Source organism: Oenanthe melanoleuca, chromosome 9, assembly GCF_029582105.1.
Source record: "Oenanthe melanoleuca isolate GR-GAL-2019-014 chromosome 9, OMel1.0, whole genome shotgun sequence".
In the NCBI taxonomy this organism is placed as follows: domain Eukaryota; kingdom Metazoa; phylum Chordata; class Aves; order Passeriformes; family Muscicapidae; genus Oenanthe; species Oenanthe melanoleuca.
Genome location: NC_079343.1, coordinates 4,391,921 through 4,415,515, shown reverse-complemented (window position 1 = coordinate 4,415,515; position 23,595 = coordinate 4,391,921). Strand labels below are relative to the sequence as shown.

Here is a 23,595-nt window from a genome sequence, read left to right as displayed (position 1 = left end):
CAGCTCCAGCTGTGACACGTCCCTGCTCTTCTCCTGCCAGGTACCTGGGGCTGCAGGTGGGCTACAAGGTGGTGGGCACCGTGCTGCTCGCCCTCATCAGCTGGAAGGTGAAGAGGAGCAAGGAGTACAACGTGCAGGAGAAGGCAGCAGGGCTGGTGTAGCCCCAGGACTGACTCTCACCCCATCACCCACTGCCACACTTTGTCTTGTTTGGGTTTGTTTCACTCCCCACCGGAGCGACTCCCAGCGCCTCTCCTGCAGCCCAGGTGCTCCTGGTGAGGGATGCTCTGAGCCAGCCCCATCCTGGGAATGGCTCCTCCTGGGAAAGGCTCCTCCTGGGAATGGCTCCTCCTGGGAATGGGATCACCTGGGAATGGGATCACCTGGGAATGGGATCACCTGGGAAAGGCACATGCTGGGAATGGCAGCTCCTGGGAATGGGATCACCTGGGAAAGGCAGCTCCTGGGAATGGGATCACCTAGGAATGGCACATCCTGGGAAAGGCAGCTCCTGGGACTGGCTCCTCCTGGGAATGGGATCTCCCAGGGTCTCCAGCACCCTGGGGAGGAGCAGCCCCCAGCCAGCTGGAGCAGGAGGCAGAGAAGTGCCTGCTGTGTGCCATGGTCCCGCTCTGCTGTGACATTCCTGGCTGGGACAGGAGCAGGGGAGGTGGCTGCCAGCCCTGGTGTCCCCACAGCCCCAAGAGAGGAGAGCAGGGACACAGCACACGTGTTGGGACAAGTCAGCACAAGGGGTTTATTGCAGAACATCTGGGGTTTGTTGCTCTTTTTATTTTTTAAATAAAGGTCACTTTTCCAACTGTGGTGCTTTCTTGGGTCTCCCCCCCACAGGCAAGACAAGAGCTGGGGAGGCTGAAGGACACAGTCTGGCACATTCCAGCTGGGAGAGGGGAAGAAATGGCAGAGGGGGACATTCTTCTCCTGCAGTTCCATCAGTGATGAGGGAGGGCTGGTAGGGGCTGCACAGAGCTCAGGGCCCAGCCCTGCCTGCATCTCCCTGATGGGCAGGGGCAGAAGGGTTTGACCTGAGGTTCTCATCCCTGATAGGTCTATTGGCCCAGATCAATTCTGGTATTTGCTTGCTTGAGTTGGTGGCTTAGAAGAGGGACCACGAACAAAGCAATGTCTGGCAATTAAAAATTTTCATTCCTCCTCCCTCACACCACAGTCCTGAGGGTCTGGGGTCCTTCTCACCCTTCACTGTGTTGCTGGTTTTGGTTGTTTCACACCCCTCAGGTGGGTTTTGGTGGGTTCTGTTAGTCCTCACTGTGATTAGGTTTTTACAGTACACAGACCACAATCTGCTCCAGCATTTTAAAATAATATTTTAACTGCAGCTTTGCCTATTCTATCAGTAATGATTTTTACAATTATTAATTGATCAGACTGTCAAGCTCCAGGTTTCCTTCTGATCCATCTCTGCTGACACAGGGTTCACATCAAGTTCAACCCATGGCCTAACACATCCAGCTACTTATGTCAACCATTAAGCTACTTTAAAATCCTGTAATTTTTTTCAATGCAGCAGGCTCTGGGCAGGGTACAGTGGGTTTGGAGCTTTCTTTCAGGGCTTTTATGGGCTGAATGTATTCATGCACCATGGCTTTTCCCTGTGCTCTTGGCCACCTTGTGTTCATGGAGGGAGTCAGAGGAAAGGACAGGAGGGGACCTGCCCTGGATTTCTCTGGATCACCAAAGTCTTCACAAAAAAAGAGCTCTCTCCATGTTATCCCTATTCCTGTTCCACCTCCACATGGCAGATTTTCTCTGAACACCCACATGACCTTCTCTAAGTGTCTCCACTTTCTCCCAGCAAGAAAAGCTCCAGGAGGGGCTGGTCACAAAGTGCCATGAGGTGACCCAAACAGGGCCAACAAAGCTCCTGGCCCTCAAGGTGCCAAGGCTCTGTGCACAGGGAAGGTCTTTTCCAAGGGAACAAATCAGAGTACAACCCATAGGAAAAAACACAAAGCTTAGCACAGTGACCACAGCAGGTTCCTGACTCAGGGTCAGGCAGCTGGAGCAAGAAGGGCTTGAGTTTATCACATCCCACTGTCCAGCCAAAGCCATCCCAGCACAGCCCTGCCAAGCTGCAGCCTCAGCAGCAGCACTCCCAGCCATGGCTGGGAACAAGGTCAGAAGAGCAAAGAACAAAGCACAGAGCTGACTGGGGAATAAAGAAAAACAAGAAAACAACACTCAGAGCTGCCAGTTCTGCTCTTTTCCCTGAGCCACTGGGGAAAAGCAGCCCTGAGTATTTAAATATTTAAAAAGTCATGGAGTGAGGCCCATAAACTCCTGGAGTTCTGCTCTGTGCTCCAGCACGAGCAGCTCTGAGCAGAGCTTGGCTGTGCAGCCACTCTCCAGCCTGGGAAAGCTGAGGCATCTCATCTCCATCCAGGAAAGCCACTGGGTGCCACAGCCACCTCCAGGCACAGCAGTGCTGCTCTGCCACCACAGCTGGCTGGAGCTCTCCAGTGCAAATCACCAAACTGCCTTTCCATTATGATTTATGAGCAATTTTTCCTATGTGATTATCAATTTCTCAATTAATCAAGGAGTAAATAGAAAACAAACAAAAAAAACCACCAACCCCCAAAGCCCTCTGTGTTCAAAAAACAATGTTTTTTGACAACACAGACCTGGCCACAGAGCAGGAAGGTTGATCCCCAACACTGCTGAGCAGGAACAGAGCCCCATCCATGTGGATCTGACACTGCTGGGAAGGGCCAAGGCAAACACACAGACTGAAGCAAGACTTGAGAACAAACATTTAAGCAAAAAAAGAATTTACTTAAGGAATACCTTTAAAAAGAATAACTTAAAACCCACCATGGCCTCATGGTACCTTCCCCCTTAAACTAAGGCTGGTGTTTGGCCTCTGTATCTTTCCGAGAACAATTATCAAAAAAACAGCAATTTTTGCCCAAAATCACTCCAGCATTATGGACTCAAAGCAGGCAGCCCAAGACCTCCAGCTAAAGGAGTTCAAAGCATGACAAACATGTTTCAACAGGACTGTGCCTGCAGGAAGCAGAAGAATGTAACATGTTTGGTAAATACAACCCTCCCCACCTCCAGCAAGGATGTTCCTGAGGCTGGAAATGCAAGGACCAGCTTCATTATGGGCACAGGGCTTTGCTGAAGGCTGGTCCTGCTCTTCCCAGCACTTGGCAATGCTGCAGGAAAAGCCCCAGAACAAAACAGGTGAGCCAAGTGATGAAGGAGGCATCAAACCACAGGGGAGAGGGGGCTATAAACTATAAAAAGGGTCTGCCAGGAGCCAGCCACCCCCTCAACCCTAAAACAACAGGGGAAGCCACAAACAAAGGGAAAATGTCACTGCACTAGGACTCTGCAGTGTGCAGTGAGACACAAACTGGGAAAATCTCCCATTTCTTTTCCCTCTTCCTCGAGTATTTCTGTCAGGAGGAGGAAGCACACCCACGTGCTGGCAGCTCCTTGACTTTCCCTCTCACTCTGCCACAAGTGCTGACTAATTAATTATGCACAAAGCAAGACCTTCCTGCAGCCACTGGAGCAGGAGACTGCACAGCAAATGCCTGGCACAACAGGTGCCAGAGGCAGGTATGGATCTGAGATTGTGCCCATCTCAGTTTCATGCCATGACCCCCTGCAGCTCTGCCACTCTTGGAGTGGTTGTTCCTGGCTGTGTGAGGAGAGCCTGGAAGGAGAAGCAGAGTGAAGCTGTCAGGACACAGCCCACAGCTGAAGAAAAACTCCCAGGAGTTGATCAAGAGAGGAAATCACCAGACATGGGCACAGAGCTAGGAGTAAAGCAGGGCAGGCAGTCTGGTTTGGGCATTTCACACTCCTCCAGCCCCACAGAAATGGGGCTGCACCAGTTTGGAACAAAGAGGAAACCAACTTTCATACTCTCTCAATGCCTGCCCAGCTTAGGGAGCTTGTGCAGTGGTTGCATAAGGTGATCAGTGGCTCTGAGAGGCAACAGGGGTCTAAACCATGGCAGGAAACAACAGGCACACTCCAGTCTCTAAAAACTCACCTGCCAGTGCATTCCTTCCTAATTTGCTTGGCAACTACCAAATGAAAAGCCTGAAGATTAAGGAAAAAGAAAAGCCCAGAGGAGGGCAAGGGAAGAGGGGAGAGGATAAAGCATGTCAGCATGAAGGGACACTCAGAGGGAACCACACCAGCAGTTGTCACGTCGCTCCCAAGCCCACGAGCAGCAGAGGAAGACACCAAATGCTGACTTCCAGCTGAAGTTCCTTCTTTTTACATCAAGATGAGATTTGAGTGCTTCAGATCATTCTTTTCCCTTCAGCCCCCCATCCCTGTTCATCTCTGTTCAGGCCACCTTCACCAGCCACTTCTCCAGGCCCTCCAAGTCAGCCTCTCCCTCCTCTCCCTTGCTGCCTCGAGCACTGCACTCCACAAATTCCACCTTCATGGGCAGCTGGGAGAAGTCAAAGTCCTTGCCCTTCTTCCCCAGCTGGGCAGGGCCCCCTGTGCCTGAGCCATCCAGGCTGGTGGGGGCTGCAGAGCGTGTCACCCGCAGGGTATTGCTGCAGGGAGAGAAGGGAAAGGGTCAGGAACTGAGCAGCAGCAAAACATCACCTGCACCATGGCTCTGGCATGTCTGGGATGCAGCTCTGCCAGCAGCAAGCCAGCTACACCAAGGGCACAAGTGCAGAGGTTTAAGGGAGTAGCAGGGCACTCATGGAGAGGTGTTCTAACAGGTTTAGTTTTGTAATAAAGGACAGCAGAAGACAGGTGATGATGATGATGTCCTTATCCCACTTTGCCCATGGTAAAGACTGGAATAACAGTGCCTAACAGGGCACAGTAACTACCTAGAATTCCAACAGGCAGTTGGCAAATGCTTGTCCTTATTTTCCTGGAAAATGTGAATATTAGGCCACTAACTCCTCTGCTACAAACCAGAAGTTGGGTGTTCAGCCTGGAAGAGGCACAGCACAAACACCCCTGCTGCCGTCTGCTGGCCAAAGGCATTATAGATCCAGGGAACCATTCAGCTTGGAAAAGCCCTCTAAGACCATGGAGCACAACTGTAAACCCACCAACACCAACCCACAGACTGAACAGACTGTTCCCAGTTCCACAGGAATTCACACACAGCTCAAGGGATCTCACTGAGCTAAGAAAAAAAGGACAGGAAAAGCTCAGAGGGACTGAGATCCCATTCCATACTTACAGCTCTTTCTCCAGCTGCTGCTGGATGAGTTTTGCTGATTTTGCCATTGTGACATCTGAAGAAAAAAATAAAGAAATCAGTTCTTTGGTTGTCAGAATTCAGAACATGGGTCCTCTCCCTAAAGCAAGGGCAGTTCATACTGTGCAGTCACTGGAGTTATCAGGACAAGGACAGCTGTGCCTGCAGCAGGATGAGGGATGCTGGAGCTCTGGGATCACAGGCATCAATGGGAACAACCCAACAGTCTGATATAATGCAGGGAATTAATTTCTTCTTGCTGGGCAGGAAGATAGCTCAGAGGATGGGTTTGATGCACCACCACTCCCTCCTGTCCTGTGCTCTCCACCCATGGCACACAGAGCCATGAAGGCCTCAGGCAGCTCCTGAGTTAGTGCAGGAAATAATTACAAAACCCAACTGTTACAGAAAGACCCAATGTAGAACTTGCAGGGATCTGAAAATTGAGTCTTTTTCAGTAGCTGGATTCAGGCTACTCCAGAAAAAACATGGAAGCCTGGCAGCTGAACAACTCATTTTACTTTGAAGCTGCTGAGTGTGTAGGGATAGTTCATTATGCTCCAGCTGATCCTATTTCCTGCTGCCTGAAGGCTGAGGAACAGCCCTGCACAAAACAAGCAGAACCCAAAAGCCACACTTACACCCACCCAAAGAGCTGCAGCTCTCTCAAGCAGTCCTCCAGACACTCCAGCTGAGCAGTCAAAGTTTAAACCTAAATGCCAGCCTTCCTCTTGCTGAGATGCCCACTGGCAGGCTGAGCAGGCAGGCCTGGGCAGGGCCAGGGCAGTACCTTGCTTGTTGCAGGCGATGAGCAGCGCGGGCGCGTTCCGCAGCACGGTGCTGTCCACCAGCACCTGGTACAGGAACTCGGCCACGTCCTTCACCTCCCGCTGGAAGGCCACGCTGTCCACCACAAACACCATGGCTCTGGGGCAAGAGGGAAGGACACGGGCTGGGGGTGAAGTTCTGCAGTCACCTCACCCTGCAGCCCTTACCTTGGGCTGAGATTTCCACACCTGGTGTCACCCAGCCCAAGCGCAGGCTGAAATACACCCCAGGACTCCAGCAGGAATTCCTGCCCTCTCTACTGCACTACAAGCACAGGTAAGTAGGAAATGCGTGGTGTGATTTTTGGGATTATTCTGAGCAGAGTCAGGAGCTGGACTCAATGATCCTTGTGGATCCCTTCCCATTCAGGATATTCTTTGAAGGCAAAGCAAAAATTAACCAGCAGCACCCCACAGCAGAGCTCTGTCTCTTGGGGCACAGCCCAGCTCACAGCATTCCCAGCACCACCACTTGGTTTATCCCTTTCCAAAGGATCATCCTCCCCTGCTGATCCCCTCCACATTACCTGGCTGCAGCCTTGAACCTCTCCAAGAACTGCAGCCTCAGACTCTCGTGGCCTGGAAGGTCGATCAAGGTCACATTAGTGCTCTGGAACACAGGCAAGAAGGAATTAACAACACCTGATCTGGGGCTCCTGTGACCACAGACTGGGGAAAACCAGCCTGGATTTGTGCCCTGAAGGCCTTGTGCCCCTGACACAGAATATAAACCTACAGCCTCACCTATTCACATACACACCAAGTCTCCCAAATACACCAAACTTTGCTGGGAATAACACAAAAATGCCTTTTTTAACTGAAAGCTGCAAAGGTTTCCCTTCCCAGGAAAGGAAACAGCCAAAGGCAGACGTAGGAGAGGACAAACAGCCAAGCAGGGCCACATCACTGCTCTCAAGATAAGGCTGCAGGATTCCCTTCCTGCCCACTGCTCCTGGATTTTATTGGCTATGATTTAAAAAAAAAAAGGGATCAAAAAATCAGCAATCTGCCTTGCAGCATTCCACTGCCTCACCCCCTCCAAATACTTGTCTGCGCAATTAAAGAGACACAAAAATGGAAAAAAAAAATTTAAAACTGTGCATGTACTTTTACCAAGTTTGTAACCTTATTATTACTGTTGCTGGTAATGACTGAGAAGGTGAAGCCACAAAAACACCTTCAGAGTTCACCAGCAGTTAAGGTGCTGCCAGCATTTTGCTCTCCCTGCCACGTGTGCATCCAGCACAAGAGATTTCCAGAATGAAAGAACTGCCAAAAACTGAAAATAACCAGGTGTGTGACAGCCCAGGACCTAAAAACAACAAAATCCTTTCTGACACCATGTAAAGTGCAGCTGAAGCCTCTGCTTAAACCTGATAAAGCTTTTAATTTCAGGTTTTCATGGGAGAAACAGCAATTACTGCTGAGAAAATAAATCAATGCAACAGAACAGTGAATGCCCCCAAATCTCTCTCCTGCTCCAACCCACAGGTGTGGTTTTCAGTCAGGAAGGTTTCCCTATTTTACAAGCAAAGAAAAAGGAACCTGTGGAGCCCAGCAGCATTTAATACATCCCAGTATTTCCTGGCTTTCCCAGCGTGCACTGCCTGAAAAATCCCTATCCTACACTGGGACCACACTGAGGCTGAGCAGCACAAAAAATGCAGAGGTTTAGCAGAGGGAGCAGGGCAAGGCAGCAGGCAGAGCAGGGTGTGCACTCACCTTGTCCTGGCTGACCCTGTACACGGCAGAGCTGTCGGTGATGGAGGTCTGGGTGTCACGGTACCGCCCCGACAGCAGCTGGGGGGACAGCACAGCTTCAGCACAAACAGCCCCAAAGCAGCACCTGCATCATGTTCCATCCCCCCAGAAACTGAAATGCTCTGACAGGGTGATGGCATCAGGGATCTGATCCCAGTTTTCTGCAGGAAATGACTGCTGGGGTCACCTTCCCCAGTTAATTAAAAAATGGTCATTAAAAAAAATAAGTATATGTTTATCTTGTGAATCTCCACTAAACAACAAGGAAGAGAGTGTGCCTACAAATCCTTCAGAGTTTTCCAGCTGGCACCACGGTAAGCATGGCTGTGCCCCTTTAATTTTCAGACTTACAATAGCAAAACACCCAGGGTTGGAAGGGACCCACCAGGATCATCAGCCCAACCCCTGTCCCTGCAGAGACACCCCAACAATCCCACCCTGTGCATCTCTGGAAGTATTATCCAAATGCTCCTGGAGCTCTGGCAGCCTTGGGGCTGTGCCAATCCCTGTGCCTATCCACTGTTCCACCACCCTCTGGGGGAAGAACTTTTCCCTGATATCCGACCTAAACTCTCTTGGCACAGCTCCAGCCGCTCCCTCGGGTGCTGTCCCTGGTCCCTCCGCTATCCCTCGGGAGGAGCTTCAGACTGCGCTGAGGTCAAGCATCCCTAAGCCTTTTACTATGACAAATTCAAACCAAAACGCAATTTCTTTTGACACTCCGTGGCAGACAAAAATCGGTCTCCATCCCTCTTCACACCCATAAACCTCAACTTTCAGGTTTCATGAAAAGATTAAAAACTGAACTAAAGGGAATTCCTTCACCTCCGTACAAGAGCCCCCCGCTCACCCGCGCGAAGAGCAGCGTCTTCCCCGCGTCGCAGAGGCCCAGCAGCAGCACGGCCTTGCGGCTGCTCCTCCTGCCCTGCACGAACCGCCAGATCACTGCGGGAGAGACGAGCATGAGGGGGAGAAGGGGACACCTGAGCCCGCGGGGGGAAAGGCAGGTCCCCGCAACTCACGGAAGGTGATGGCGACGGCGAGAAGCGCGACGAGCACGGAGAGCACGGCGGGGCCGTGCAGCTCCCGCCGCAGCGCCTCCAGGTGCGGCTCCAGCGCGCCCGCCATGCTGCGCACACGTGGACACGCCGCACTTCCGCTTCCGGCCCCGCGGCACGCCGGAAGTGCGGGGCGCGGGGGCTCATGGGAGTGGTAGTTCTCCCCTCCTGTGGGGGCGCAGAGCTGACCCCGGGACTGGAGGTGCCGCAGGGGCCATTGGCCTCTTGCCCACATGGGCTCGTGTCCAGCCGCTGTCCCAAACCTTTCCAGCCACTCTGTCCCAAACCTTGAGCATTCCATGGGGCTGTTTTGTCCCAGGAAGATTCGGCTGTTTGTGCCGAGCTTCCCACAGTGGTGCAGGGCGAGGAGAAGCAGGAATACACTGAAACTATGAGAGGAATGTTCTCCTTTGGGGGCTGCCAGGAGCAGGACAGCCTGCCCAGTGTTATAAATGAGAAACAAAAGTATCGATATTTAGCAAAATTTAGACTGCTTTATTTTATATAGACAGAGCAAGCAGCGCTGGGGATACATGGGGGTCACTGCCCACTCCATGCTCCACCGAACTTTGGTTTGCAGCTCCCTTTTACAGCAAGATTTCCTTGTAGTCATCAATAATTATTATTTTTTGCTGTCATAATTCTGCCAGGTAAGCAGTGGTGGTCCGTGGGATCTCTGGACGTGCGTCTCTAGACAATTTGTCAAGTCCCAGAGATAACCATCAGGTCTTGGTAGATAAGAAATGGCAGAAGTCAGGCAGTCTGGTCTCAGGGATAGGCTGCAATTGATTTCACAAAGGCAGGAAACCTGATTTTGCAGAATCTGTTGGGCTGTGTGAAATCCTTGTTTTGCAAGCTGTCAGTAGATACAACTTATTTAGAAAACATAATATTTATAACAGGGGGATTTAAAACAGAATGATTTAATCATATATTTCCCTTTCTTTAGTGTCATGCTTCATTTCAGACTTAAGCATTTATACAAACTCCAATACTTTTATGATTAACACTAATCTTTAATCAATTATCACACCATGGAGGTTGTTGAGTTGCCATCATTGGAGGCCAAGCCCTGAGCACGCTGGCTGATCCCTTTCCTTGAGCAGGAGATTGGACTGGAGACCCCCAGTGATCCCCTAGTGAGGATCCTTCTATCCCTTCTCTTTATGGGAGAAGGGCTTACACCTGGCATGAAATGCAGATAGTGCAGTTTTTTAGGGGAAAAGTTTCCTAACTGTAGCCATACTGAGTTGTAGAAACAGCCTGTTAGAGGCATTGATTCTCTTTCTTTGCTGGTTTTGAAGAATTGTTAAAAACCCACCTGTCCAGTGTATTCATCCTGAGGGATTACATTTCATCCTTTCCTGTCACAATCTGCATTCTGCCATCCAGGGAGATTTTCAGTCAGGCTGGTGGACTTCTCACACTTACCATATGAATCTAAAAATAATCAAAATATTCATTCCCTCAAAGCCAGGCAGCTCCTCTATGCCAGAATTGGGACACTCTGGATGAGCCCAGGATGTTCCTCTGGAGCAGAGAGCTTCAGCAGCCCTTTTTATTTCACCTTTGTAGTTTTGCTGTGGCTCAGAATCAGGCAAAACAAACCACATGTTTGGTTTCAGGTCAGCAACACAAAATCAGGCAGAATACCAAAACAAACATGTTTCTGAGCAAATCCTAGATTTTTCCAGAAAGGAAGCCTGAGCCTGAAGTCTCCCCATCAATGCATGTATGTGCCTGGTGCAAGGGACTCAGACCCAGCCAGCTGAGATCTGAGACACAGTAGTTTCTGTTCACACCTCCCATCTTATTCCCACTGTATTATTTTGGTTTGGAGTGGCTTTTATTCCTTCTTCAGGTTCCCTGACACAAACACTCTCCCTTTTCATGTGTCCCAACCACACTGGAGAACCATCACCTGCCAGGGAGACAATGGGATAATTTGGGTGAAGCAAAAGCACAGAGAGTACAATTAACAGAGAGTTAATTAGGCTCCAGGGTATATTAAATCCATTTTGCTTTGGCAAATGGTGCAAGAAATTTCCCCTAAGGGGCAGCACTAAGTGACAACAGCCATGCTGGTATCTTCGAGATGCACTGAGGAAGGAATGGGCTTAAGGACCATTTGTAAAAATCTCAGGACACCAGTTTAGATTAGAGGTTTTATTTTTTTGCTGTGCTGGCAGCAGAGAATGTAAAGTGTCAAAGAGCTACTTTCAGAGTGATGAGGGAGGGCAGAGAAAGCAGTGAAGGCAGAGGGTCCTCTGTGGGTCAGTGTTTGGTGCTGAGGGCACGAGAGGAGTCATGGCTTGAGGTTTTCTCCCCCACCTCGAGGATCCTTCCCATCTCACTACTTGTCTCCAAGGAAGGTGCACACCTGGAGAAGATCTGGGAAGGAAAAAGAGAAGGAAAAATTCAGATCCTACTTTTAAACACTCCCATCCCACCAGCACACACCCAGTCATGCCAACAATGTCACACCATGGAAAATCCACAGTGTGCCACAAAGAAAGAGCTTTAACCACAAATCCCACACTGATGCACCCAGGGGTGTTCTCTGTGCTGTTTCTCAAAGTCCATATTTTCTGAAGGTGAGGAAAAGTCTTTTATTCACATTGCTGCCAGAGCAGCAGATTTTAAGTCTGTTCTCAGTTCACCCAAGGAACTTTGAGAAAAATAATACTGGCATCTTCTTCCTTTAAAGGCATTGAATGGACAGTTCCAGAAGATAATGCTCATGCCTGCAAGGTAAGAACTGCAATTCAGGACTTCCTCTGGGGCTGTTCCAGTTACCTGATGGATTGCAGGTGTTGAGGCTGGCAAGTGAAGCATAGTATTTATCTCCAAGGAATTCCTTGTACGACATTCCTTCACGGAGCTTGATCAGGCACTTTGTCCGGTCTTTAAACAGAAGATCCTTGGATTCGTATGCAAACATGTTGAAATCTTTATTCCTGGTTCCTTTTGCTCCAAAGAGCCTCTGGGGGAAAAAAGAGGCACAAAGAGAAGTAGAAAGCTGGCCTACTTCTTGTTCTTTGTTCTTCACCATCAGCCTGGGGAGCCCCAAGCCAGGCTCCAGAAATTTAGGATTGAACCTTCTGTCTGTATTGCCATGGTGGCAGAAGAGAAAGAGCAGTTGGGAAGGGATAGAAGCAGGGGGAGGCCAAGGGACAGCAAGGCTGTGACCCCATAGCAGTGAGGTAAAAGCTTCCACCTTACACTGACTTGGGGAAAACCAGAGCAACCCCACAATATTTTTTCAGCTCTCAGCACTACACACCTCTTGGCTCTCCAGCATCTCACGGACTTGCTGTGCTTTCTCAGGACGTGCCATCACAGCGTGGGTAGGGACTTTGGCCAGGTTGCATCTCCTGTAATCCATCACGTTTGCCCTCTGCCCATCAGTGCACAGCAACTCAAAATCACCCATCTTCAAATTTTTGGCCCAGCTTTCTGTATTTTTGCCTTTAAAGAGAATGGGTTTGGAGATTCAGAGATCTTGTGTGGCAGGAGAACACCAGCTAAGCAATCATGCAGATGGGGAAGGCAGCCCTGGCCACGTACCATCAGTGTTCTCCTCAACGATGGAATGCTTGATAAAGGCCACATCCCCCTTCTCAACCAGACACCTGGGAAGTAGGAAAAAAGGCCAGTGATGTAAGTGCTTGAATCCTGTCCTTTCCCCACAGATTTGATTTAGACTTGAGTCTTATACTGTACAATTAATTTCCAAGGACATCCAAGTCTAGGAGCCCTGCCACAAATATATTACATAGATCTGAAACACAGTCTTTACACTCCTTATTTATGTTAAAAAAGGAGCACTTCTGCCATTGTGGGAAGGCTTGTGCCTCTGTGAGCAGCCCCAGGACTCTGGGGCAGCCTGGGTGTCCAGCACGTACCGTAAAGCTCCGGTGTATCCGTAGTACTGCTCGTGGCTGCTGGCAACGCAGTTCTCCGGGGGGACCCCTCCTGAGCCCTTGCACAGCTGGCACAGGCGGGACGTGGGAGGAGACCCAGGAGCACAGCCCTGGCTGAAGTATTCATCTGGAGGCAGGAATTGGAGAAATTCACTTTTCCTGCCCTGAGAAGGTTTGATTTTAACAGCACGTTCTCGCCCTGAGTTTGTATTAGTGCTCGCTCGGGAGCTGGAAATGGGCTGGGAGAAGGAGCATGACTTAGTGGGCAGCAAATCATGTGCATCCAGCTTTGACCATGGAACTTGGGTCCTGTTATTATTGGTAATTGTTGTTGTTGCTGCCCAGAGAAGCTGTGGCTGCCCATGGAACCCTGGAAGTGTCCAAGGCCAGGCTGGATGGGGCTTGGAGCAACCTGGGACAGTGGAAGATGTCCTTGTCCATGGCAGGGAGTAGAATGAGATGGACTTCAAAGTCCTTTTCCACCCAAACCAATCCAAGATTCTGTGATTTTGTGACTCTCTAACTCTGTAATTCTGTGATGAAGCAGGGCCTAAGGTTCAAGAGCAATAGGCACTATCTTATCATAAAAAGCGGAATGTTTTCCCTGCAAACCATTCCCAGCTCACACAGAGCCACCCCAAACCTTCACAGCCTTTATGGGTCAGCAGAGGTGCATTTGGCAGCAGTGTCAGAGCTCTTGGGGTAGAAGGGACAGTGGGAAAAGTAAGCAGGAATAAAACTTACTAACACTAATATCTTCATGTGGTTAGATATTTCCTTTTAATAATTATATGCTCACTTTTTCTTGGTTGATAACACTGATAACGTTTCCAAATTATTTTTGGTTGGACTATAACTCTCAGTGAATTCTCAGGCAGTCAGATCAAACCCTTTAAGTTTGTTGAAGATCAGCCTCTGTCCGGTGTTCTCAGCCCTTACCCTCCTTTTGAGTTTCATCCTTTATCCCCACGCTACACCCTGCACAAGCACCATGCCCATGTGGGGCAGTCCATATTCCCTTTCTGGGAATATCTCTTGGGCTGCTGCAAAGGGATGTGGAGAGATGTGAAAAGACCCCCCAGAGTAGCTGATGTGCCTTATCTTACTCTAAAGCAGACACTAAAAATCTAAAATTTTGCTCAGTGAAACCTTAAATAACAGAGTCGTCTCCATTTCCTCCCTCCAGGACAGAATCTTTAAGGCACAAGAAACTTTGACAACCCCATGAAGGATGATAAAATATTTTTTTGTGAGCAGATTCCCAAGCAATGGATGCCAAACTGGACTCACCAAAGTTGCAGTTGCCTGTCCTGTTGTGGATCAGGCCCATGGGGATGTTCCAGCCAGCAGTTCTGCCCACAGCAGTGTGACACGACTTCTTCCCCTGCAGGTTGTTCCAGCTGATGTCCTTGTCAGACTTCTTCACAACAGCCACAGCAAAGTAGGTTGCTTTCAGAAGATAAAATAGAGAAGAATTGAGGTCTGGCCCAAGGATGCCACTGTGATCCCTTAGGAGAGAGCACTGCCTTCACTTGGGAAAGGGCACCTATGAGCAGCACAGAATTACTTTGGGCTTATAAACACTTGGCCAGACAGCAACAATAGAAGAGGTCATAGATGTGATGCATCTACTTCCACCACACTCCTGGGAAATTATTATCCCTGACATTTCCCTGCCCTCCAAAGCTCTGACAGCTGAGTTTATGAGAAGGCAAGACACATGTGAGGATTTTGTACCCACTCCTGATTTCTTATTCTCTCCTTAGCAAAGGACAAAACCCTCCCCTCCTCTCCCCCTTTCCATTTGCAGAAAGAACAATTTCCCAATGCTGCAGCCCAGACCCTCTTTGTCTGTTCACAGCCCTGACACTGTTATGGTGTGACCACCCCAATCTCTGCCACTACCAAATGCTTCACCTTGATCTTATTGCAGCCCCTAAATTTCCCTCCAACTGCTAAACCTATCTCCCAAAATTCTAATATCTACACTGGACATTCTTTAGGTGGAGACTGGTCATTTATTCTCCACTCATAACTCTTATCTACTTTTCTACTTATATCCATCTGAACTGTTTTCTGTCCCTCTGTTGGCAGTAATTACCTGGTTCTTCTTCTGATTCACAGTGATTATCTGTGGGAGGGGAGAAGAAGAAGATGTTAAGTTAAAGACATCTCAAACCCAAAAGAAGAATCCAGCTTGCTAATTTCTGGAGAAACTCAGTTGTAGAAGTGACCATTTCAGGTAACATCTTTTGCATCAGCAGAACAAAGCACAGCCTCCAGCTGCTCCTTTGAGCTAAAACAAGCAGTTTTACCAAGGCTGGTGCTAAAGGACCAGGGCATGCTAGTTAAAACAAAGAAGAGTTCCTGACTATCCATGCCTGCTCCACCAGGGCTGTTCAGCTTTCATGGAAAGACAAGGAGTGCAGTGGTGAGCAGAGTTGCCTCAGAGTACCATGTATTAGTTTGGATATCAGGAAAAGCTTCTTCCCCAGAGGGTGCTGGGGCACTGCCCAGGCTCCCCAGGGAATGGGCACAGCCCCCAGGCTGCCAGAGCTCCAGGAGCATTCAGACAATGCTCCCAGGCACAGGGTGGGATTGCTAGGCTGTGTGTGCAGGGCCATGATGATCCTGGTGGGTCCCTTCCAACCCAGGATATTCTATAATTTCTGCAGGATGCAGCACTGCAGCTTCTTTGTGAGATTCCAGAATGAAAGTTTGGCACCAGCCCATTCCCCACCACCTGGACCCTGAGACAGAGCTGTGCTTACCCTCATAGCTCTCTGCCATCACTGGCACCAAGCCACACATGCCAGCAGTGTAGACAAAGCCTCCATCTAAGCTGATGGCATCTGCTTCACCTTTCTGCAAGGGAAAGGCACAGAAATGAAACACTGTGCATCCCCAGGCCAGCTCTTTGCAGAGCTCAGATGGCAAAAGCAGCACCTGAGAAGTTCACAGTGAGGAGGAAAGGGAGAGAAAAGCTGTACCATGATCTTAGTGATGCATTCCTTGGTGTCCTCTGCCACAACACACTCCACATCCCCATTGCTCATCACACTCCAGACATCACACTTCTTCTTCTCATCCCTGCCAATGGCACACCACTGGACCTTGCTGCCTCTGCGGCTGGGGGTCAGGCGGTCTGCACAGGGAAACAGGGAAACAGGGATGAGCCTGCAGAGCCCTGGGCACCAGGGACTCAGCCACAAACCACCTGGGCACACCAGCCTGCTGCTGCTCAGGGCAAGCAGCTCTTGTTAATTAAGCCCTGAGCTGGTGAGAATAGAAAAGGTGGTGCTTGAGCTGAAGTAGGCTCAAAAATCAACTTACAGGTCAGAAAGGTGAATTGCTGCATAACATAAGCCATTCAGGCAGATTTCTGTTAGCTAAAACAGCACAACCACTGAATGCTCCTGTGGTAACTTGGAATTGCTGCCTGTGATTTGTCCCACATTTCTGCACTCCTCACAGCCCAGACAGCATGAGACTAAGACCAGACTGAGCTCAAAAATTACAACCCAGTTATGTTTCTGTAGAACAGCACTTGAATTATCTGCTTTGATGATATGTGAAGTCCATTCACCCCCTTCCATAAATGCCACTTAACAGAAGTGAGGTACTTTAAATTCTACTGAATGAATTCTAAGTGGATTTCAGAGATAATTTGTGGGGTGTTTGACTCTGAGAAAGCTATCAGAAAATGCTTGATGAGTCTTGATGGAAATCAAGGACATTGTTTTCCTTAAGTGTGTGAACCTTCTTTTTACATCCCAGAAATGTCTTTTGCAAGCAGCAGTTTTGACCGTGCCCAATCTCTACCACCAGCTGAATAACTGGTGTGGAGTTTGTGTAAATTTTCCATATTTGTCAGTGTGGTGATTTGGGTTTGGATACAACGAATTCCTTTGTTGATGCAAGTGAAAGTTTTGAAGGTTGTGATTTCACAGGACATATTTTACAGATGATACAATCTGTGCCTGAAAAAATCACATTCCTTTTGCCTGGCTGTATTTGCCAGTGCCAACTCTTCCACACAGCCCATGCTGGCATGACATTGGTGTTTGATGTCCTGCCTACCTTTCTGGAGGCTCTGGACAGCACTGTAGTACTCAAAGCCCAGGTAGAGCTGAGCATCCATCAGGGAGGGGATTTGCTTCAGCTCTACTGCAGAGTCTTTGAAAAGCAAGTCTTTGGAGCCTGGGTCCTTCTTGCCAGGTGGCCCAAAGAGGTGGAAGGTGCTGGTTGTGCCCACACCATATTTTTCCTGCCACAGGGAAAAACAATCAGCAAATAACCACACCAAAACTCTCAGAAAGCTGGAGAAAACAATCCAAACCAGAGGACAGGGGATGTTAGAGGAAGGAAAGGAGGGATGGGTGATACCTGTGCTTTGGAGAGGAAGTTCCAGATGTCATTGGCCTTGCTGTCATCTCGAGCCACAACAGCATGAGCAGGAACCCTGGCCCAGTGACAGTCCTTGTAGTTGTCCACGGGCTGGCGGGTGCCATCCAGGCACAGGAGCTCGTACTCATCCTTCTCAGCTGGGGCATTTTCTGAAGGAAGGGAGCAACCATGAGATGCAAGACCATGGAAATGGACAGGAAGGCAAGTTCAGGAAGCTTTGTAAACAATTTATTTCTTTTGAAGCTCTGGGGGGCTGCATTGGGGTTATCTTGGGCATATGGAGGCAATACCTTTGGAAGAGAGATCACCTCAGCCTCTGCCATAACTAACCCAACAGCACAAGGATTTAAGCACAAAGGGATACAAACAGGTTTACAAATCCCATACAAATAGGTGGAGCAGGTCAGGAGCTGCACGTGGTTTGTGAAGGCCAATAGGTGACTAATGTCAAGGCTGAAGACAAAGCCCAGGACTGAGATCACAAGGTTACAGGAGAATTCAAGTGTGAAGGGACTTTTGAAGATCCCTGGTCAGGGCAGGGTGTTCCCTGCAGGAATGGAACAGGATGTTCTGGGTAGATCTTGAAACCCTTCAGGGATGGAGAGCACACAGCTGTCCTGGACAACCTGTCCCACTATCTCACTGTCCTCAAGGGGAAAAAAATTCCCCTTGTATCCAGTCCCCAGGCTGATCAAGCCCATCCCACAGTTATCCCTGCCCTATGACAACCTTGGTGACCCTCCACTGAGCTCACTGCAGGTCCTGGCTGTGCCAGGCCATCCTTGGTCTCTACAGAGTAATAAAAAAATATAAATAAAATAAATAAATCATAAATACCTATTATTAGTAGATATTTAGACTAGAGACTCAGCAAGGTGGAGGCCTTGTTAAGCTTCTAAAGGAGGGAATGATGCTTTAAGTTTGAGCTTTCATATATTCCAGATTCTGTACTGCATTAGTGTATAACTCTGAGCTTCATATAAAGTGTTACAAGTTCTCCTCACAGCTCAGTCACACAAAACAATTCTTTTCCACCCCCAGAACCAAGGACACTGCTGCAGCTTCAGCCCAAAAAGTGCAAACAGCAGTGAATTGAGGAGAGAATCTGGGAGGATGGGACTGCAGAACCTGGAGCTGGAACTGGACAATGAACCCCAATGTGTAAATGGACCAAAACTTATAAAAGTGTGAAAACTTGTGACCAGGGATCCATCTTGGGTGTAGCTACAGCCAGGCTCTTGTACTGCCCAAGGTGAATCCTTTGAAGGCTTTTTAATAAACAGCTACCTTATTCCTTTAACTCTGTCCAGCCTCTGTTCCAGGGAGCCTCTCAAGGCATCATAGTGGCCTCTTGCTGTGGGCTGAATTCCCTCCAAAATCCCTTCCAGAGGGATGAGTGACCTGCTCAACAGCTCACATTACAGCTGGCTCTGACATATGGCACCAAGGTTTTCCAACTATGAAGAAGAACCTCAGAGAAGATAAAGTGGATCCACCACAATCCCATTTCTCAATAACAAGGATGAGTCAGTTCACAATGTGCAAAACTTTTTTCAAGAGATGAAAGGAACATTTGGGCCTGGAGAGGAATGAAAGCTGCACAGTGTAGACAAATTGCAGGATGGAGTGGCAGTGAGGGACCCAGAAAGAGAAGAAATGAGGGATCTTGCAGGTGTACCTTGAACAGTTGTGTGTTTCACAAAGGCCACATCTCCTTTCCCATCTTTCAGACAGCTGCAGGTGGGAGGAACAGAAGAGAAGTTAGAAAAACAGACATTGTGACTCCTTGTCTCCCATTTCGACAAATTATTTTTGGCATAAACTGCAGCCATAGAGCAATGGTCTCCCACAAAAAAGTTATGCTGGAAGGGAAGAAATTGTAATTGCAGAGAAGTAATTCAGTCTCCTCAGGACCCCTGATTCCAACACAGCCCTGCTTGGTATAATAAACTTGCATGTGTCTGGGCTATGATGTTTGCCCAAAGGAAAAACAACTCTCACTCACTGAAAAGCTCCAGAATATCCAGAGTAAGGTCCTGTACGGGACATTTTGGTCTTGGCATCCCCCTTGCACTGACGGTACAGTTTGGGTTCAGTGGTGGCACCAGGAACACAGCTGGCAGAGAAGAAATTGGCCACGGCTGCGGATGAGAAGGAAGCAAGAGTTGGTCCAAAACTCACTTTTAGGAGGACTGGGAAGGGAGGGGATCCACAAGAAATGTCAGTGTCCTGCCAGCTACCTCTGGATCCCCACACCCCTCTGACCCTGGCTGAACTCCCAATGTCACTGTCACCTCACCTTGCTCGATGGAGCCCGAGTCTTTGCCGTCCCACTCGATGTCCCCACGGCGGATGAGGGTCCCAATGGGGATGACCCAGCCTGCAGACCTGCCCAGCCCTGTGTGGCAGGAGGTTTTGCCCTGCAGCTCATCTATTGAGAAGCCTGTTCCTTTCTTCACGACAGCCACGGCGTAGTAGCTGGTAGTGGAGCCTGCAGTGCAGGAAAAAAGGAATAAAGCAATGAGAAAAGAGGACTTGGGAACATTTCAAATCCTGCCAAACCCCCAGTTTCAGGGAACAAAGTGCTGCATTTCCAGGCAATCAGTGGATTTGGTTGAACACTTGTGGTTTTCTCATTTTCTTGGGGTGCTTTTTTCATTGAGCTAATGCTGCCCATATTAAACTAATGCTGCACACTACAGCTTACAGTAAAGGACCTGAAAATGCTATCACATTCAAGGTGCAATAGTTTTGTAAGGAACTTCAAATATTTTTGTAAGTCTCCACTGGCAAGTCTCTTCTCAAATTCCATTGCCTTGTGAGACTGAAACTTCATATTTAGTCTTCAGAATTTCACCCAGTCTGTCACATGCTCTATATGGATACAATGACTGAGTTTTGGGGTTGGTAAAGACCTCAGCCTTTAGGTTTAAGATCTTTTTCTTAGCTACTACATTGGGAATAACTCTTTAGCATTCCTTTGATCCTGAATATTGCACACAAACAGGCTGAACTCCAGGGAAGAGGTCAAAAGAGATTGGGAGCTTTGGATGTGGCAGGGAAATAGCATCTGTTTGGCTCCCAGGAAAAAGATGGGAGAGATGAAGGATGGTACAATGAGTGAATAGGGATGGAGCCATGGATCTCACTCTGATCAGAAGGGATTGTTGCAGAGCCCTTTTTAAGCTTCTTTTTTCCTGGGGATTGCCTGCATTTCTTGCCTCAACTGGGTGTCACTCCCAACCACTAGTAATGCTGTTGCCTCTCCAATATTTTTTTCCTGTCTTGATGACTGCACTGGAAATCACAGAACTTATCTGTGCCTCCCAACTCCATGTTTTACCCACAGAGTTCAAACCACTGAAAGCAGAAGATCTCTGGGACCAGCACAATTGTTGTGCCATGTTTCAGGAGGGCCATGATTTCTGCTCATGGGATCAGAAACCTTCACTGCAGCAAATGACAAGAAATGGGGCACTGGATCCTGGGTGATGGTTCATATTTTGCTGAACTGCCCCCCACACCTTCCACTCTGGGAGCTGGAAACCAGGGGCAATATATCAGATCCCCAACCAAAATATGTAGGAACTCTGCATGGAAAGGATGGCCTTTGCACTCTTAGTTTGTTCCCACCACTTGGCTTAAAAATATCTCATGGAAATGTACCTTCACTGTGTTCATAGACCTCAGCAGCGATGGGCTTCAGCTTGTAGGGAGCGAGGCCTGCCTCAAAAATTTGACCTCCATCCAAGCTAATGGCATCTGCTTCACTGTTCTGAACAACAAAGAGATTTCATCAATTAACAAAGAGCAGGAAAAGTGCTTCCCAGAGTCTCTCCTGGATCCTTGTGTATAACGGGGGATCACAGGTAACAACCAAGGACTGAAAGGAAACTCTGTCTCCAGATGCAACAGGCTGCTGAAACATCCCAGCAGAGGAATTTCCTGCCCACTCACCGAAATGGCTTTTATGCAGTCGAGGTAAGATGCTTTCTCCAGGCAGCTGAAAGCAAAGTTCTCCTGTTGCATGTGGTCCCTCAGGTTATTGCATTTTTTCTCTTCTGCTGCGGATATTGTGCACCACCTGATGCTTGGCTTTTGGGGAGCAGCAAAACACAGAGCTGTAGAAAGAACCAGAAATAAATAGTCTCAGAGAGGTAGAAAGACATTGATTGGAGGGAAACAGCATCTCTGTGAGCACAAGGTCAATGGTTCCCTGTGGTCATGGCCTTGGGTGATGGCCATGTGCAGGATCTCCCAAGCCATGCAGGAAGGTCCTTCTTTCCTTCTTTCCTTCTTTCCTTCTTTCCTTCTTTCCTTCTTTCCTTCTTTCCTTCCTTCCTTGTGCACCATCAGGAACATCTGGGACAACCTTTCCGGTCCCTGGACTATTGTGATTCAAGCAGCCTGGACTCACAGCAGCATTCCCAGGATTAGGAGAACAAATCCACACACTTCAATAGAAATCAAGCTCAAAAACTGAGAGAACAATTGGAGCACTGAAGCAGTGCCTGTGCCAATAACCCCAGAGGGAGAGCAGCTCTGACCTGGCCAGGCTGGGTGCAGTGCACTGCCACTCTCACCTCCTTGGCACTGAATAATCTGATACATTGAACTGTCTCTATGTCTCACCTGCTCCATTGCACCTCATGAGAGAAGCCATAGCACCACCACAGTTCTTCCATGAGCCCCCCAACCAGCAAAAGCAGCTGAATGGCTGCTCTGGGGGACCAGAACAAAGCAAAAGCCTCAGGTGGATGCAGATTTATGTCTCCTCCAGAAACCTGAACCCAAAAATGCTGGAAACTTGCAGTTCAAGGATGTAGCCAGCCTGTGCTGACACTTCACCTTTTCTCTGCCCCTTCCAGGCAGGGCTGTGCAGACCAAGAGGCCACTTGCACCCCTCTCTCCCTCCAAACCATCAATGGCACATTTCATCCAAACACCTCCAGATTAACCTGTGTCGTTTCCATCATCTCTTCCATCTCAGAAACAGCCTCTCTTGATTTCTGAGCCTCCCAGTGGAGGTGCTGAATTTGGCCCCAGGGAGAATGCTTAGCCTCAGTTCTTCTGGCCACCACCCCTTTTTTCTTATGTTTTTCAAGTTCATCATACATTTTTCAAGTGTAGGCTGCACAAAGCCATGGTCACCTTAACCTAATGCTGGCAAGCATCCTGCCTGGGGCAGAGGCTGGGTGGGGACCTCCCGAGGGAGTCAAACCAGCTGCACTGGTGACACTGGGAAGGTACTGGCAGCCTGAGTGCCCCAGCCACTGCCACAGACCTTTTGGGTGACCTCTTGTCTCTTTCTGTGCAGAAGAGGAAGAACCATTAAAAAAAACATTTCTTGCATGCTAATATTCAGCAGAGGAGCTGAAGGACTTCCTGATGCCAGAGGCTCAGGGAGCACTTCCTTCCAGAGGACATTAATCCACCACACTTTATGGGGGATCAGAGGAGACCTGCTGCCTACTCCAGGAAGGAGATCCCTCTTTCCCTGTCCAGGCATCACTCCCCAGGCCGGGTGAAGCCAGCAGTCTCCTGGCCATGGCTACCTGCACGTTGCCTGCCAGAGCTGTGAGCAGAGAAAGAGGAAGGAATTGCTCCAAGCAGCACAAATTTGGCATAAAATAGGCAGGAGCCTGAGCAAAGTGCAGGACGGAGCAGAGTGGGAAACGCTGCATCTTTCAATATTTAAGCTCTATTTTATTGTCACTGCCCTCAGGTTTAACCAAACACATCTACAAGCTTGCAGGCAGGTCTTGCAATGATTTCTGCCCTCTGGCTGAGCCCGTGCTGCTCTCCCAGCCCAGCTGATGGCCGGAGGATGATTTCCCCCTTCTCCCGGTGTCAGCAGGAGCGCGGAGCCTGTCCCGAGCGTTCTCCTCCGTGGTGGTGGGAGCGGAGCATCCCTCCTCCTTGCAGGGTGGGCATGGGCAGGGTGGGGGCTGCCCCCTCCCTCCATCCCATGGTAACACTCAGAACGCTCAGAACTCCTTGACAGATGCACCGCTGCCAAAGCCAGCAGCGCTTCTTGTCCCGGCTTTTCCCAAACTGCTGCCGGGCTCCGGCGTGTGCCGCACCAGAGCAGCTCTGTCTGGGGTAAACCACGGAGGTTTTGACTTCTTTCCCCCAAAGGCTGCAGTCAGCAGACACTTACCCGCTATCCCGAAGGACAGCACAGTGAAGAGTGCGAGTTTCATGCTGGTCGGGTGCCGAGGGAGGGGTGCAGCAGCCTTTGGTCACAGACCGTCCCCTCCAAGTCTGTGATGGCTCTGGAACCGCTTTCTGCCCCTTTTATAGAGGAACAGCCTTGGCTGTGTTTGCAGAAGCAATGACCTAACACTGTTTGTCCTTCCTTGTTTCTCAATAGCTCCTAAATC

The 23,595-nt window shown here is 49.2% G+C and overlaps 2 protein-coding genes across 4 annotated transcripts in view; one reads left to right on the top strand and one right to left on the bottom strand.

Annotated features, from left to right (window-relative positions):
- SLCO2A1 (solute carrier organic anion transporter family member 2A1) overlaps positions 1-821 on the top strand; it is a 26,284-nt gene extending 25,463 nt beyond the window's left edge. For all 3 annotated transcript variants that reach the window (XM_056499332.1, XM_056499331.1, XM_056499330.1), the window contains one exon: positions 41-821. In XM_056499332.1, coding sequence (XP_056355307.1) covers positions 41-161 — 121 coding nt within the window. In that variant the 3' untranslated portion in view covers positions 162-821. The remainder of the gene's footprint in view (positions 1-40) is intronic.
- Positions 734-23,595, bottom strand: TF (transferrin). Its single transcript, XM_056499092.1, has 24 exons — positions 23,373-23,595; positions 21,170-21,333; positions 20,879-20,987; positions 19,512-19,703; positions 19,218-19,353; positions 18,891-18,946; positions 17,192-17,361; positions 16,886-17,072; positions 15,796-15,950; positions 15,577-15,670; positions 14,907-14,936; positions 14,096-14,254; positions 12,788-12,932; positions 12,450-12,514; positions 12,166-12,350; positions 11,679-11,865; positions 11,237-11,273; positions 8,847-9,271; positions 8,675-8,769; positions 7,786-7,863; positions 6,591-6,673; positions 6,027-6,163; positions 5,219-5,273; positions 734-4,568 (listed from the first exon to the last, which is right to left on the bottom strand). Exons 1-24 carry the CDS (start codon positions 23,413-23,415, stop codon positions 4,352-4,354), a joined length of 3,204 nt encoding a protein of 1,067 aa, XP_056355067.1. The 5' UTR covers positions 23,416-23,595; the 3' UTR covers positions 734-4,351.

Bases quoted from the DNA above. Each gene is read 5' to 3' on its own strand.
- TF (XM_056499092.1), bottom strand. From the start codon at position 23,415: ATGAAACTCGCACTCTTCACTGTGCTGTCCTTCGGGATAGCGG. The intron at 14,937-15,576 runs GTAAGCACAGCT...CCCCTCCCACAG, and splicing joins GATGGCAGAGAGCTATGAGG to ATAATCACTGTGAATCAGAA. The intron at 6,164-6,590 runs GTAATGTGGAGG...CTCTTGCCCCAG, and splicing joins AGGTTCAAGGCTGCAGCCAG to AGCCATGGTGTTTGTGGTGG.